The following is a 16,024-nucleotide window of genomic DNA, read 5'->3' on the forward strand; positions in this document are numbered from 1 at the left end:
TTTAAAATGTTGATATATATACAAATATTTTAAATTTAATTTTTATAATTGCAACTATTTTTACTTGAAATCTAATAGAACTAAAAATTGTTGTTTGGTTTCAAGTACCCATATGCGGATGATAATGACAAACAATGTCGAATATTTAAAATTAATTAACAATATTTGTTGTTAATCTTACTTTGATCGATCTCTTATCTTTATATCGTCATGTTGAACTCAGTGAACTTATTTAAGCATTAGTAAACTTCTACTCCATGTATCAGATAATTTGATAATCTCAAAGACCTAAAGTTTAGTAGAACTTTATTTTTATTTGAAAAGGAGAGAATTAAACGTTGAGTTTATTTTAAGAAAAAATTCCTCGATGCTCTCAAACCAATCCGTTATTGTTTTCTTGCTTTCTTCTATAGTCATATAATTGAGTAGGCGTAGCAAAAAAAGAGAGATTTGGATCGTGACCCTTTGAGAAACCACTAACATCTTCCTTGTTAATTTACATATATATCTTTTTTTCTTTTGATATGCATCGATGATCACATTCTTTCTCTTTCCATGTTCATAATCTCTATTTATTGATTTATTAATATTTGTCGCTCTACACAACATTTCAACGTCTTTACAATTTTCCTTGCATATAGAAAACTACAACAGAAAAAGAATTGAAAATTAAAAATAAAAATTAACAACTCTATCAACAATGCCTAAGATATACCCATATCGTACTAAAAATTATCTTTAGGAACTCAACTCTCCATTAACAGATTTCAAATTGATGGCATTGACGTAGGAGTTTTTCTTTCGAAAGATTATGACAATGGAAACACGTGCAAGAATTGTACTTTGGAAAATGGCGTCGGAGAAATGGCTTAATGATGGCAAAAAGATGTGGAATATATTTAAGACAATATATGGTAGTGTTCTCCCAGTTATGTATTTCATCCCAATTTCAATAATAAGACGTTTATTTTCATGGAAATTAATATAAAATTTAAGTTTGAAGTGACTGAATTGATGACAAAAAAGTTGTAACCATTTTCTTAATTAAAAACTTGCAACTGTTTTACAAATTTAAGAATAAAAACGTAGGTTTTGGATATACGTTTGAATATGTGTTATATTATTATAGTTTCTTATAAACATGCTTGCTTTTAATATAAGTGGTTAAAAAAGACTATATAAATGTCAAGGGAATATTAATTACATTCAGCTAATAATATGCTATGCCTAAATAAATTAAACTATGCTTAATTAACTCTACGAATCAACAAGACATGCTTCTCATTTCTTCCCTCTTCTTTCTTAATTAACATGTATATTAATTTTCTAAGTGTTATTCATAATTAAGTATGTTATATTATTTAATATATGATAAACATTGTTCTTATAAATAACTTCTCCTCAATTCTACCCTTACTATCAAAACCATCAACCAAAATCCAAATATTTTCTCAGGAAAAAAATCCATCAACCAAATATATATCAAAATCTTCTATGGCAAATAAACCTTTGGTAATTCTTCTCTTCATCTCCATCTTCCTTCCACTGTGCTTTTCAACTCCATTGCTCCATGTTTCTCCATTTGCATTTCTCAACAAACTCCAAGGATGCACGAAAGGTGATAATGTCAAAGGCATATCCAATCTTAAGAACTTTTTCCATCATTACGGTTATTTAAACCATCAAATCAATGCCACTAGTCATTTGATTGACATTGACGTTGATGACACCTTTGACGATCGTCTCGAGTCTGCTATCAAAACCTACCAACAATACTTCCATCTAAACTCCACTGGATCCCTGAATGTCGAGACGATATCCCAACTTGCAAAACCTCGGTGTGGTAATCCAGATATCATCGACGAAACTGCCGATCGAATGTTATTAGAACACAACAGTGATAGTAGACATGATTACCATCATCTTCCCCACATCGTTTCACACTTCACTTTCTTCTCAGGAATGCGTAGGTGGCCATCTACCAAATACCACCTAACATACGCATTTCTTCCAGGCACTCGAGTGGATGTGAAAGCCCCAGTGGCACGAGCATTTGCAACTTGGGCTCGGTACACTCATTTTAAGTTTTCTTTGGCTAAAAACTATAGAAAAGCTAATTTAAAGATAGGGTTTTATAGAGGGAACCATGGAGATGGGTATTCATTTGATGGGCCAGGGAGGACTTTGGCACATTCTTTTGCTCCAACTGATGGGAGATTTCATTATGATTCAGCAGAAAAATGGACAGTTGGGGCAGTGAGAGGTAGATATGATATGCAAACAGTGGCTTTGCATGAGATTGGACATCTTCTTGGGCTAGGGCATAGCAAAATTAGAAATAGTATAATGTATCCTTATATAAAATCTGGGGCTACTAAGGGTTTGAGTCTTGACGACATTTTAGGAATCAAGGTTTTATACCATAGACCCTAGCCTAATTCACAAAGTCTCGTCAACAAAAGTTTTATAGTGTATTGTTTTAAATAATAATAGTAATACTTGAGTGCAACTTAGACTACTGTATCTATGAAATTGAAAAAGTTCACCATGTGACAACTTGTGATTGGTCAATAAGGTGAATTGCATAAAGATAGGTGAAGCCTGAGACGTATGTAAAGTTTTTTTTTTTTTTGTTAGTATGTACATGTGGAAGTTTCCTTTGAGTCCTCCAACACTAATTTTTTTATCTCACACATCAAACATCTATATCTATAGTATATATAAAGGCTAGATGAAGAAAAATGTTTTATGTCATTTTTGTCCTTTTATTAATACACATTTTGTATAATTATGTTGATGAAATTTGCGTTTTTTTACACACTAGATTGATGAACAAGGGATCTAAAGAATTTTGAATTTAAAAATAAATAATAAGTTGATATTGAATTAGTTTTATAACATAGGGTTAACCTTAAATTTAGAATGAGATAACGGATTTGCAATGACTATTCTTATTCCAAAATTAATTAATGTGGGCAATTGAGAGGAGAATTTGGATTATATAAATGCTGCAAAATTTGAAAACGTACTTTTGACATGAATGTTCTTATTCCATAATTTCAAGATCAAGAAAATATAGTGGTAGATTGTTATAATTCCAAGTACAACATGCAATTGATGGTTGGTTAATGAATTAATTTAATGACTTCCGTAATATAAGGTAATTTAGCATTATAAATATGGAGGGACTATTCTATCAAAAGACATAAAGGCCCTCCTAAAAGTTCAAATTTTCGTGGTAGAATAATACTCATTTGGAAGACAGAGAGAAAAATAGAAATAGAGATCTAAAATTATCAGTGTCGGATAAGACATAATCAGAATCAAACAAAATAACGACGCTAGTGGCAAGGTGATGTATTTGGCGAAAAACAAACATCAGTTGGTTGTGAAAAGTCAAATTGCATAATTAAAATAGGACCGAAGCTAATAACTGGAGAAACAAAATGAGTAACGAGGCAAAAAAGAGAACATAAGACAAATACGTCGACATCCCACTTTAGTACCACATCACCTATATCTAGAGGGTCATGAACCCGATTGAAAAGATCTTATATTGAATATCAAAAGGTGCACAAATACAAGTTTCTTATCATAATTAATACCCTTTAGATACTAAATAAACTTATACACAACAACCTAGATTTATCAAGGAATCTCCCCCTGGATTGGTTGCCTCTTGATTCAAATCCATATCACTTGGTGCAGGCTCCCGGCCCTGAGTAGTGATACTTTATTACTTTGCTATTTGCTAGGCTCCCCCAAACAACAAGGATCTCTTTACTCCAGTTCTCTCTACTTAGTCATTGACTCGATGTACAACACAGATCAATGTTGTCACACCCTACCCCGAGCACCTCCTTGCTCTACTCGAGATGTGGCGTGAAGTCAACCAATATTGTTTTCTTTCTGAACAACACTAGTTGACCCTGACTACTGATCATTTTGCAATGCTAAATAACTTCAGTAAATTAAAACTTAGGCAACAAAAAAACATGAGAAACAAGCATTAAGCGAACTTTATTACACAACCTCATAGAAGTCAAGGCTAGATGCCATTGATTACAGACTACATTTTCAGACCAAACGGGGAGCTAAACAACTAAACTTAATCCCAACTTATGTACAACACCAAAGTAAATTTAAGTATAGATCAATAGCAGCAAAACTATCTACAACTTTGCACAGCAGACTTGGAGACAATGATCAGGCTCTCGGATCACGATCTCTACCCTGGAAAATGGGAAAACATTTGGAGAGGGTGAGCTAAAAAAAATTAGTGAGTGACAATTTTATAAAAACATACTTTTAAATTAACTTCAATCTTTTCTTAAAACATTTATATAAGACAACATGAGTATAAAACCTTTAAAACTCTTTTGCTTTCAAAAACGCCTCTTTCTATCTTTTAGAAGCTCTATTTGCATTCTAAAATAATTATTAACTTCAACAGTTTAACTCAAACTTTCTTTTCAATTGCTATACTACATGAATGCAAGGATGGAATTTGAGACACTCTGGTGGGCCCTCATCTTGTGGTATGATTTTTACGAGACAGAATCTAGGCATCAGTAGTACTCTATCTCGTACTAGCTATAATGAGGTGGGTAACCTATAGATCTTCATCTCAAGAGATGGCAGAAACTAGATATCATATATGTATAGAACCCTCATCTCATGAATCTGTCCTAGCGGTAAGAAACTAGGTATCTACTAAATACATTCATCAAAGGAACCTTTGTGCACATGCAATATCCCCGAAGAGTTGCTATATCTATCTTAGAACATTGTAGGTATAGTCTAAAACATGCTAAAATCATTCTTTAACTTAAATACTTTGGAAACTTATCATAAACATACTTGTTTGTAAATCTCATCAGCAAATTCATCAAGAAATACATGTTTGTCCAAACATTTCTAATCTCATGCTTTAGAAACACTTTCTAAATCAGAATACTCAAATATTCAAATATCAAAGCATGCTTAAATCACTTGCGAGTAAATCATGTTTAGAAATCATCTTTAAATTCATTTTTGTCACTCACAGATGGTAGCTTAAACCCTTGACCTATAAAATTGGGTGATCTCCTCTTGACCTAAAATAATGGAAAATAATATCATTTAATTCCATTTAATCATAAAAAATATCATAACTTTACTCATGTAACCCCCCAAAATCTCGAGGTAAATTTTTTAAACATTTTTTTATCCTAAGTTATTAAGATTTTCATTTGGTTGGATGTATGTTATTTGTTTTGGTGAGAAAGAGAAAAGAAAAAGAAAAGATAATAATAATATAATATATTTTATTATAGATATTTTTTTTTTCTTGTTAAAGAAACCTTCACGCGTGCGTGCCCCCCCACTCTCAACCTTCTTCTTCTTCTTCTTCTTCACTCGCAGCCCCTAACCTCAATCTCCTCTCTTCTCTGTTGAACGTCGCCGTCAGCCCCCTCTACTCTGATGACTACCCATTCGCAGTGGTTTATGTGTTCAAGTAGTTCTTTGTGTTTGAAGTCGTCGCGTTTCACCCGTAAGCCTTGATCCCATCCGCCTAAGTCAAACCTCTTTGCCTTCAACCCCATCGTCGTAGCATCTCATGTAGCCATCTGCCCTATTCCTTTCTTCTTCTCTTTAATTCTGTCGAACCGCCGATCATCTTTATCCTCTCTTTCTTCATCACCGCGTTTGGTCAGTTACGTTCGAAGCCCAGTTGTGACCATCATTGGGTTTTTTCCATGTGCCAGATTTGTGTTCCTTCATCCCGATTGTGCCCTCCATTCGATGAACCCAAAATCGTTTCTGCCTTGTTGTAAGTTTTGTGGTAAGGACATAATTGTGAGTTTTGTAGTTTCCATAGTCGTTTTAAGGGTAAGTGTCAATTAATTGTTGGATTTAAATAGTGGATTCTTGAAGGTGTTGAACTCGAGTTCTTGCATTATACTACAAGGTCGGTTGGAGTCACATTCTCCATCTTACTTGGGTAAGTCGTGGACGCCACATTGGAGTAAATTGAAAAGAATTTGTTTATGAAAGCATTTGATTTTCTATTTGATTATTGGTTAGATTGATTCTTTGGACTTCAATTTGATTAAGGAACGTAGCTAAGTTTCAAGTAAAGGATTTCTACTACTGGACTTAATTTAGAATTGAAATGTATTGACCGATACGAATGTTATAAAATAATGAATGCACTGGTTCGACTGTTATGTATGGATAGAAAGCATTGTTAGTTTACACTTTTGACTAAGTTTAGACGACTTGACTATTATATGCAACTTAGATATGATGATGAGTTATGCTGTTGACTGAATATAGAGGATGATGATTTGACTGTCATGTGTAGTTTGGAAATTGATGGGTTTTGCTGTTGGCTGGATGTATTTGATTTGACTGTCATATGTAGTTTGGATATTGATGGGTTATGCTATTGATAGAGTATAGACGACTTGGCTATTAAATGTAGTTTAGACATATTGATGGGTTATGTTGTTGACTGAATATAGATGCTTTAACTATCAGGCGTAGATGCATATTGATGGTTTATACTATGGATTGAAGTTAGATGGTGTGACTATGTATATTGTGGAACGGTATTGTTGTCTAAACTTATATTGTTTGACTGGTTATGCATAGAGACTGAACTGTTAGTTTGATTTATGTTTTGATGTGACTATCATGGACTGTTTAGAATGGACTGATGGGTACTTGTTAGCTTTATCTATGGGATGGTATACCTTGCAAGCACGGTGTTCAATGGGATCACCACATGTTGTGTATCCTTCGGGATCACTAGACTGAGATGTGTATCCTACGGGATCACTAGACTGAGATGTATATCCAACGGGATCACTAGACTGATATGTACATCCGACGAGATCATTAGACTGACATATGCATTCGACAAGATCACTAAACTGATGTGTGTATCCAACGTGATCACTAGAGAGATATGTGCATCCTACGAGATCGCTAAATTGTTATGTGCAGGGTACCCCTTAATAGGAAGCTAACTGTTCTTACCTCTAACAGGACCAGTAGTGGGTCTCTTACTGGTATATCTTATACTCAACCTTTTATGTTTAACTTTTTCAGGCAAAGGTAACGCAAGAGGTAGACCGGTGAAGGGTAATAAGGATTCGTGAACGCCATATGGGAACGTCTATTTTAAATGCTTTCGCTAAATGTTTTCTTTTTCTTAATTTGTTTTGAGGATTGAAAATGAGTCAGGTTTATGACATTTATTTGTTTTGTTTTGTTTTTTATGATTTCCTAGACGATGTTGTGAACGTTTGAAATCGTTTTAAATAGGACCCGAAGACAGTTTTTCTTATTTTTTTTATGTTTAAATGAAACAGGATTTATGAAATTATTTTATGTTTCGATGAAGTGTCTTAGTAGTAAAGTAATGACCTCAACTTAGTCTGAAAAGTTAGGTCGTTACAACTCAAAAATCCCAAAATCACCAACAACATCCCAAAACTACCTATTTGGCATGGTGATTGTACTTGTTTTTTTTTTCTTTTTCTTTTTTTGCTTCTCCTATTCTTGTTGACTCTTTTTCTTTACAAAAGTTATATCAACTCAAATCAATTAGCATATCCAGCTAAAAAGAAAAAAAAGTTTTAAATAAGATCTCAATTGTCATACTTCAAAATCTTCCTTCAGTCGTGCATGAAGCAACAAATTCATTCCAATGTTCTTGTTCAATGAACAAGTAATCACTTTGCGGAAATTTTAATTTCTCTAGACTGTCCTTAAATGGCAATACATATGTTGTCATCAATCTAGACTTGAATTAATGAAAGCATATGCCAGCATTCTGAATAGGTCTCTTCTTCGATCTCGATCAACTATAAATCTGACCTACATATTCACATTACATCCTAAATATTTGTCTAAATGGAAATTTTAGAAAACTTGAAATGTCGATTTGGATTGTTACCTCAATCAGTTCATAAATTTTATCATTTATCTCTTTCGGCATTGTAGTCCAATTGGAGTATGTAATGGAAACATGAAACAGTACAGTCGTTCCAATAAAACTTTTTAACTTTATTGCATTTTCACCTATTGGTTGACCTTTATCTGTTATACTCAATCCCCCTTCTTTGACACTCACTGTTGATACGAGTTATTTCCTTCATTCCAGTAGGACCACGTTTCCTCTTTTGTTTACTACTTTCCTCTCCTTTATCAAGTGACACAACACGATCACATACCTTATTAACATCCTATAAATCAACCATATCTACAATTCTAGTTTCAAAAATAAAACAATACATGGTTAGTAACAATACTAATCTAAGTGTAAGAAAAAAAGAAGAAATACAATGCTAGTTTCAGAATTGAAACAGGAAACTAATAGTAAAAAACAATGTCTCAAACATTGGTTTTTGAAACAAAACAAGAAATAGTTCTTGCACACTTAGTAAAAATTTATATTAACTATAATAGAATTCAAATTCCTTTCAATATAGAATATATAATGCATAATAGTGTTTGAAGTTGTAAAAAAAATAGAACATGAAATGAAAACTTGATAACAGTAGTTTCTAAAGAAGTCACATTTGAAAATGGCATTCTCCTGCAAAGAAAAAAAACACAAACATGAACTACAAATAGTAAACATTAAACGAAACCAAAGAAATGATTTTAGTCTCTAAGTTTACATACTTATAAAAGTCAAATGGTAATCCATGTGCCTTCACAGTCAGGTCTGGTGTATGTTTCCCAACTTTCATCAATGTAACCTATTATTGTCCATTTTGAGACTAAGGATAGTGCGACAACATATCTCCAAGGTTATCACTAGCACATTTATAAGGAAAGTCTTTTTGTGGTGGCATTATAACAATCGATCATCTTGCATCAATAGGATTTGAGACATAAAAAAATTGTCTCTCATGTGTGGCAATAATGAAAGAATTTGAAGAATGTTCAATCCGGCTAAGGTCAACAAACGTGAAACAAAAATCATCTATTCAAACAACATTATTATTTTCAACCCAATTGCATTTAAAAAGAATAGCCTTAAACGCATTGTAACTTACTTCCTAAATCTTCTGAGTGGTCCCATAGATAGACATGTCATCAACGACTGGACTTTTGTTCTTCACACTAGACATTTGCATTGTTGTTGCCACTAACATAATCCTACTGTTTTGAATAGTTCGATTGTCATCATGGGACTTTATGTGGTAACAAGATCCATTAATTATATACCCCTCATACGTCATTAAACTAGGGTAGGGGTCATGTGCAAGTCATCGTTCGAGACGGTCTTTCCTTCATTTAATTCACTTATCACCTATTATAAACAACACGCAATTGTTGTAACTGGTAAACAATAAGAAGAAAAAACCAAGCAATTTGATAGTTCATTAACAGAATCTCATACCCATAAACCGAATGACTGATTATGTTCAACCTATAGTCATTGCTCATTTTTTGATCTTCTTGGACTTTCATATTTCAGATGGTTCATATGTCGTCTACAAAAGATGTCATAAATTAAAATAATTGTGAAGTATTACACGATGATGGTGTATGATCATAGGAATGCTTACCCTATATATTGATGTACTTCTTTGGTGTTTTGTAATATGTGAAGATGTGCTTGCTTCAATTGTTGTACACTAAGACGTACATATGATCTCGTTGACAACGGTTTATCGTTTGTCTATCTTCCTTTGAATTGAGTGACCTGAGTACAATTGGATCTAATCTAGAAAGAAACTCAAAACAGAATTCAACAGCCTCCTCACATATTTATGCTTCTACAATGCATCCTTTAGGCTGAGTTCTATTACAAAGATAATTTTTTAACACTTTCATGTATCGTTCAAATGGCTATATCCACCGTAAATATATATGTCCACAAAGCTTTACTTCTCTCAAGGTGAACGATGAGATGAACCATAATTGTGAAAAACGAGGGTGGAAAATACTTCTCAAGATTACATAAAGTCATAACTATATCTTTCTACAATGTATCAAGCACAAATATCAATAAACTTTTAGCGCAAATAGCATTGAAGAGGAAACACAGTCTACTGATAGTGTATTTCATATTCTTCAGTAGGGGGTAGTGTAACGACCCAACTTTTCCGGACTAAGCTCAGGTCACTACCAAACACCAAAACTCATCTATTCAACGTAAAATTTAAAACGGACCAGATACGATTCATTAAAACAGTATAAACCTTACAAAAGACAGTTTCGGGCCCTATTTTAAATAATTCAAAAGAAAATCACCAAATAAAATGTCAAATCACCAGTCCAAAAAATCATAATCAAAATATTCTGACAAAATACATAGCGGAAGCGAAAGAAAAACGGACGCGTCCATATGGCCTTCACGCATCCTTCCTGCCTCTCGTCGGTCTGCCCCTCGCTGTACCCCTACCTGAAAAGTTAAAGAAAGGAAAGGGTGAGTATAAACATACCCAGTAAGGGACCCACTACTGGGCCCGTTAGGGAACAACAGTTAACTTCCTATTCGGGGGTACCCTACATAACAGTCTAGTGGTTCCGTAGAACGCACATATCAGTCTAGTGCTCCCGAAGGATGCACATATCAGTCTAGTGCTCCCGAAGGATGCACATATCAGTCTAGTGCTCCCGAAGGATGCACATATCAGTCTAGTGCTCCCGAAGGATGCACACATCAGTCTAGTGCTCCCGAAGGATGCACACATCAGTCTAGTGCTCCCGAAGGATGCACACATCAGTCTAGTGCTCCCGAAGGATGCACATATCAGTCTAGTGCTCCCGAAGGATGCACACATCAGTCTAGTGCTCCCGAAGGATGCACATATCAGTCTAGTGCTCCCGAAGGATGCACACATCAGTCTAGTGCTCCCGAAGGATGCACATAACCGTAAGGTACACTACCCCATAGATGAAGCTAACCGTTACCCCTCAGCCCTTACCAAACTGTCTACATCAGTCACATCTCAACGGCATTCATATCACAGTTCCACCATAGGCTTTGTCAGTCAGATAGTATAGGTTTAAACATCTACACCCTCAGTTGCTTTATGCATTACCGATTCGCACGCCAAATAGGGAAACCCTAGGTCCAATCGACTAACCAACCAAAACCGGACTCACTGTCCTTCCCCGTCCAAACTTCATGAACCACATCCAGATCAGTGTTTAATACATACTAGACCGTAACTTTAAGGTCCATCAACATATAATTTCAATCCACAAAACAGCAGTCACAGTATATTTTCATCAGACAGAATATAATATCAGTACTTAACAGTCAACACGCATACAGATATTCAGTACAGTCACTAACGTGTAATCCCCTGTGGATTACTATGGTTTTAGCCTGGACTCGGGGTCCAGTAGTAGGAAAACCCTTACCTGAAACTCGGTTATGCCCCTCGATCGAAAACCACGCTCAACAGATCCACCTAACGAAACACGAGGTTTTAGTTGATGACTTTAGTAGCAGTTGATTTAAAAGGTCATCCGTTGACTTACCCAAGGAAAGGAAGCTATCTCCAACCAGGCCTGCCGCGGAACCCGAGAACTTAAGCGTCAACTCTGTACTACCTTCAAGGGAGAAAAGTAGGGCCATATCTTATTCCAATATTCAAACTCTAATCGGATGTAGCAACATTAGAGAAAACATCAGAACAATCCTTACCGAAGACTCACCGTGAACCGAAATGAAAAAAGGAAGGCTTAGGTGGCTCGGCTCGGCTCGGCTCGGCTCGGCTCGGCTCGGCTCGGCTCGGCTTGGCTTGGTTCGGCTCGCGGCTCGGCTCACTCGGCTCGCGGCTCGGCTCACTCGGCTCGCGGCTCGGCTTGGTTCGGCTCGCGGCTCGGCTCGCGGCTCGGCTCACTCGGCTCGCGGCTCGGCTCGCGGCTCACTCGGCTCGGCTTGGACAAGGATGGCGGCTCGGCTCGAACAAGGATTGCGGCTCGGCTGGGCAGCGATCTCGGCTCGGCTTGGACCGCGGTCTCGGCTCGGCTTGGACCGCGATCTCGGCTCGGCTTGGACAGCCGGCTTGGAGCCGATTTAATCCTCACACTCCCGGCGGCGGAACGCAGCGGCGATTTGCGGACGACACACGAGCGGATGGCGGAGACGGCGCTCCCCTCTGTTTCTGCCGGCGTCTGAATCAAGAGATGAGAACGGAGAGGCCGCGGCGGAATCCACTTCGACGCTCGTGGACGGAGGCGGAGAGGAAGAGATGGTGGCGGTGCGTCGGAAGGAGAAGAGATGAAAGAAGAAGGAGACACGGGTGGCGGCGCCGAAACGGACACGAAGAAGAGACGGAGAGAGATGGCTGCGGCGCCGGCAGACGAAACGAAGAAGAGACGGAAGGAGCTCGGGCGGTGGCGCGGCGTCGGGGAGAGGAAACGGAAGGGAGAAGGAAAAAATCGAGGGGGGGTAGCGGCGCGGGATTAGGGTTTTTCTTTTAAAAAAATTTAATATATATATATATATATATAATTCTAAATAAATTTATAATATTAATTAAATTAAATTAAATAATAATATATATATATATTAAATAATAATAATAATAATAATAATAATAATAATAAAGTAATAAATATAATATATTAATAATATTAATATTAAATAAATAATAATTTATTTTATTGTTTTATAAATAACAATATTTCTATAATATTAATTTATAATAATATTTATAATATTAATATTATAACAATTAAAATAAATATTAATAATAATAATAAAATCAATATTATATCATTAATATATCAATTTGCACTTTAAATAAAACGAGAAAAATTTTTTTTACCTTAAAAAATTTTGGAGCGTTACATTCTTCCCTCCTTAGGGAACTTTCGTCCTCGAAAGTTTTATTCCTCGAACAGTTCGGGATAACGGGATCTCATGTCGTCTTCACGCTCCCATGTAGCCTCTTCTACCCGGTGATTCCGCCATAAGACTTTAACTAGGGGAATTTGTTTATTTCTCAACGTCTTCACCTCTCTAGCAAGCACCTCAACAGGTTGTTCAACATAGCTCAAGTTTTCATCAATCTCTAGTGGCTCGTAATCCACTACATGGGATGGATCTGGCACGTACTTCCTCAACATAGAAACGTGAAACACGTCATGGACTGTCGAGAGTGATGGAGGCAATGCCAAGCGATAAGCTACAGGGCCAATCCGCTCCAGAATCTCAAATGGCCCAACAAAACGGGGACTCAACTTCCCCTTTCTTTCAAAACGCAAGACACCCTTCATAGGTGCTACCTTTAAGAACACCTTATCTCCTATCTCAAACTCAAGGTCCTTCCGCCTCACATCTGCATAACTCTTCTGCCTACTCTGAGCGGTATGTATGCGTGATCTAATCTTCCGAATTGTTTCGTTAGTAGACTGAACTAACTCAGGACCCATCAATCTCTGTTCACCTACCTCATCCCAGCAAACCGGGGATCTACAACATTTGCCGTACAGGGCCTCAAACGGTGCCATGCCCATAGTAGCCTGATAACTGTTATTATAAGCAAATTCCATCAAATGTAAGTGGGAGTCCCAGCTACCTGGAAATTCCAATGCACACGCCCGTAACATATCCTCTAAAACCTGGTTCAGACGCTCAGTCTGACCGTCAGTCTGTGGATGGAAGGCCGTACTAAAGTCCAACCTCGTGCCCATAGCAGTCTGTAAACCCTTCCAAAATTTGGAAGTGAAACGGGCATCTCTATCAGAAACAATCGACACTGGCACTCCATGTAATCTCACTATCTCAGACATGTACAACTGTGCCCACTTACTAGCAGTATAGGTGGATTTACCCGGAACGAAGTGCGCTGATTTAGTAAGTCTGTCCACCACAACCCAGATCACTGTAAAACCCCTCAGAGTTCTCGGTAGCCCTGTAATGAAATCCATGGACACGTTCTCCCATTTCCATTCCGGTATGCTCAAGGGTTGTAATAAGCCCGCTGGTTTCTGCCTTGGTGCCTTAACCTGCTGGCACACCAAGCATTTACTAACAAATTCTGCTACTTCTCTCTTCATGTTACGCCACCAATAAACCCGCTTCAGGTCCTGATACATCTTCGTGCTACCTGGGTGCATGGAAAATGGGGAACTGTGCGCCTCAGATAATAATTCTGTCTTAACCGCACCATCTGACGGAACACAGAGGCGTCTCTCAAATAACAGTCCACCATCAGAGGATAACGAGAACTCAGCCGTTTGCCCTGCCTCTGCTAGGCCACGTTTCTCAACCAGATAAGGATCGTTACTCTGAGCATCAATGATCCTCTGCCTCAAAGTCGGCTGTACCGTCAACTGGGCTAACTGCATAGTAACTGTCCCCACTGACACTGCAATCTCAGCCCGCTCGAGATCCCGATGCAATGGGGCCTGCCGGGTAATAAGTGCTGCTGAATGTGATACTTTCCTACTAAGAGCATCAGCTACCACATTCGCCTTGCCTGGATGATACAGTATCTCACAATCGTAGTCCTTCACTAACTCAAGCCACCTTCGCTGTCTCATATTCAATTCTTTTTGAGTAAAGAAGTATTTCAAGCTCTTATGATCTGTGAATATCTGTATCTTTTCCCCATATAAATAATGCCTCCATATTTTCAAAGCGAAAACCACTGCTGCCAACTCTAGATCATGTGTAGGGTAGTTCTGCTCATGACTCTTCAACTGACGAGACGCATAAGCGACCACCTTACCCTGCTGCATCAAAACACAACCCAAACCTTTCTTGGAAGCATCACTATAAATCACGAAACTGCCAGAACCATCGGGTACCGTGAGGACTGGTGCGGTAACTAGCTTCTGTTTAAGGGTCTGAAAACTGTCCTCACATGCCTTGCTCCAAACAAAAGGAACTCCCTTCCTGGTCAACTGAGTAAGAGGAGTAGCTATACGAGAAAAGTTCTCCACAAACCGTCGATAAACACAATCACGAAAGTATCTAGGAACTCCCTAAACACTCTGTTCATCAAGTCCATAAACACTGCCGGAGCATTCGTCAAACCAAAAGACATCACAATAAACTCGTAGTGTCCATATCTGGATCGAAAAGCTGTCTTCGGTATATCCTCATCCTTAATCCTCAACTGATGGTATCCTGACCGAAGATCAATCTTAGAGAACACTGTGGCTCCCTGTAATTGGTCAAATAGATCGTCTATCCTGGGTAAGGGATATCTGTTCTTTACCGTTACTTTGTTCAACTCCCTATAGTCAATGCATAGACGCATCGACCCATCCTTCTTCTTAACGAATAAGACTGGCGCACCCCAAGGTGACACGCTCGGTCGAATGAATCCCTTATCAAGCAATTCCTGTAACTGTACCTTCAGTTCTTTCAATTCTGCGGGGGCCATTCTGTAAGGGGCTCTGGATATAGGAACCGTGCCTGGCTCCAACTCTATGGCAAACTCAACCTCCCTGTGCGGAGGTAATCCTGGAAGTTCCTCAGGAAAAACGTCCGGATAGTCCCTCACTACTGGTTCTGATGACAGGGATACATTCGCCTCTCTAGTATCCACCACACTCGCTAAGATACCCCAAGTACCCTGACTGAGCAGTTTACTGGCCCTGATGGCTGAGATTACCTGAGGCAACGACTTTGACCCTCCTCCCTTAAATTTAAAACTGGCCATCGAGGGAGGGTTAAACGTTACCTCCTTACGTGAACAATCTATGCTGGCGTGGTTGGCGGCCAACCAATCCATACCCAGGATTACATCAAAGTCCAGCATATCCAGAACTATCAGCGTTACCTCAATCACATGGCCTGCTAACTCAATCTGACATGACTTCACCTTTTCCTTCGACAACATACATTCCCCAGAAGGAGTAGATACTGACAGAACATGGTGTAAGGGCTCAACCTCTAAGCGGGCATGCGACACAAATGCGGAAGAGATAAAAGAATGTGACGAACCCGAATCAAACAAAACTAAGGCGTAATGCCCCAACACTGGGAGCGTACCTGTCACTACTGTGCCCGCCTTCTCTGCCTCAGTCCTGTTGGTAGCAAAGACTC

General features: G+C 38.0%; 1 protein-coding gene across 1 annotated transcript; it reads left to right on the forward strand.

Moving 5' to 3' along the window:
- Nucleotides 1–1,494: 1,494 nt before the first annotated feature.
- Nucleotides 1,495–2,433, forward strand: LOC103487472 (metalloendoproteinase 1-like). The gene has a single exon (XM_017044300.2). The coding sequence runs from the start codon at nucleotides 1,495–1,497 to the stop codon at nucleotides 2,431–2,433; it is 939 nt and encodes a 312-aa protein (XP_016899789.2).
- The last annotated feature ends 13,591 nt before the right edge of the window (nucleotides 2,434–16,024 follow it).

Source organism: Cucumis melo, chromosome 2 (assembly GCF_025177605.1).
Source record: "Cucumis melo cultivar AY chromosome 2, USDA_Cmelo_AY_1.0, whole genome shotgun sequence".
NCBI lineage: Eukaryota > Viridiplantae > Streptophyta > Magnoliopsida > Cucurbitales > Cucurbitaceae > Cucumis > Cucumis melo.

Bases quoted from the DNA above. Each gene is read 5' to 3' on its own strand.
- LOC103487472 (XM_017044300.2), top strand. From the start codon at position 1,495: ATGGCAAATAAACCTTTGGTAATTCTTCTCTTCATCTCCATCTTCCTT.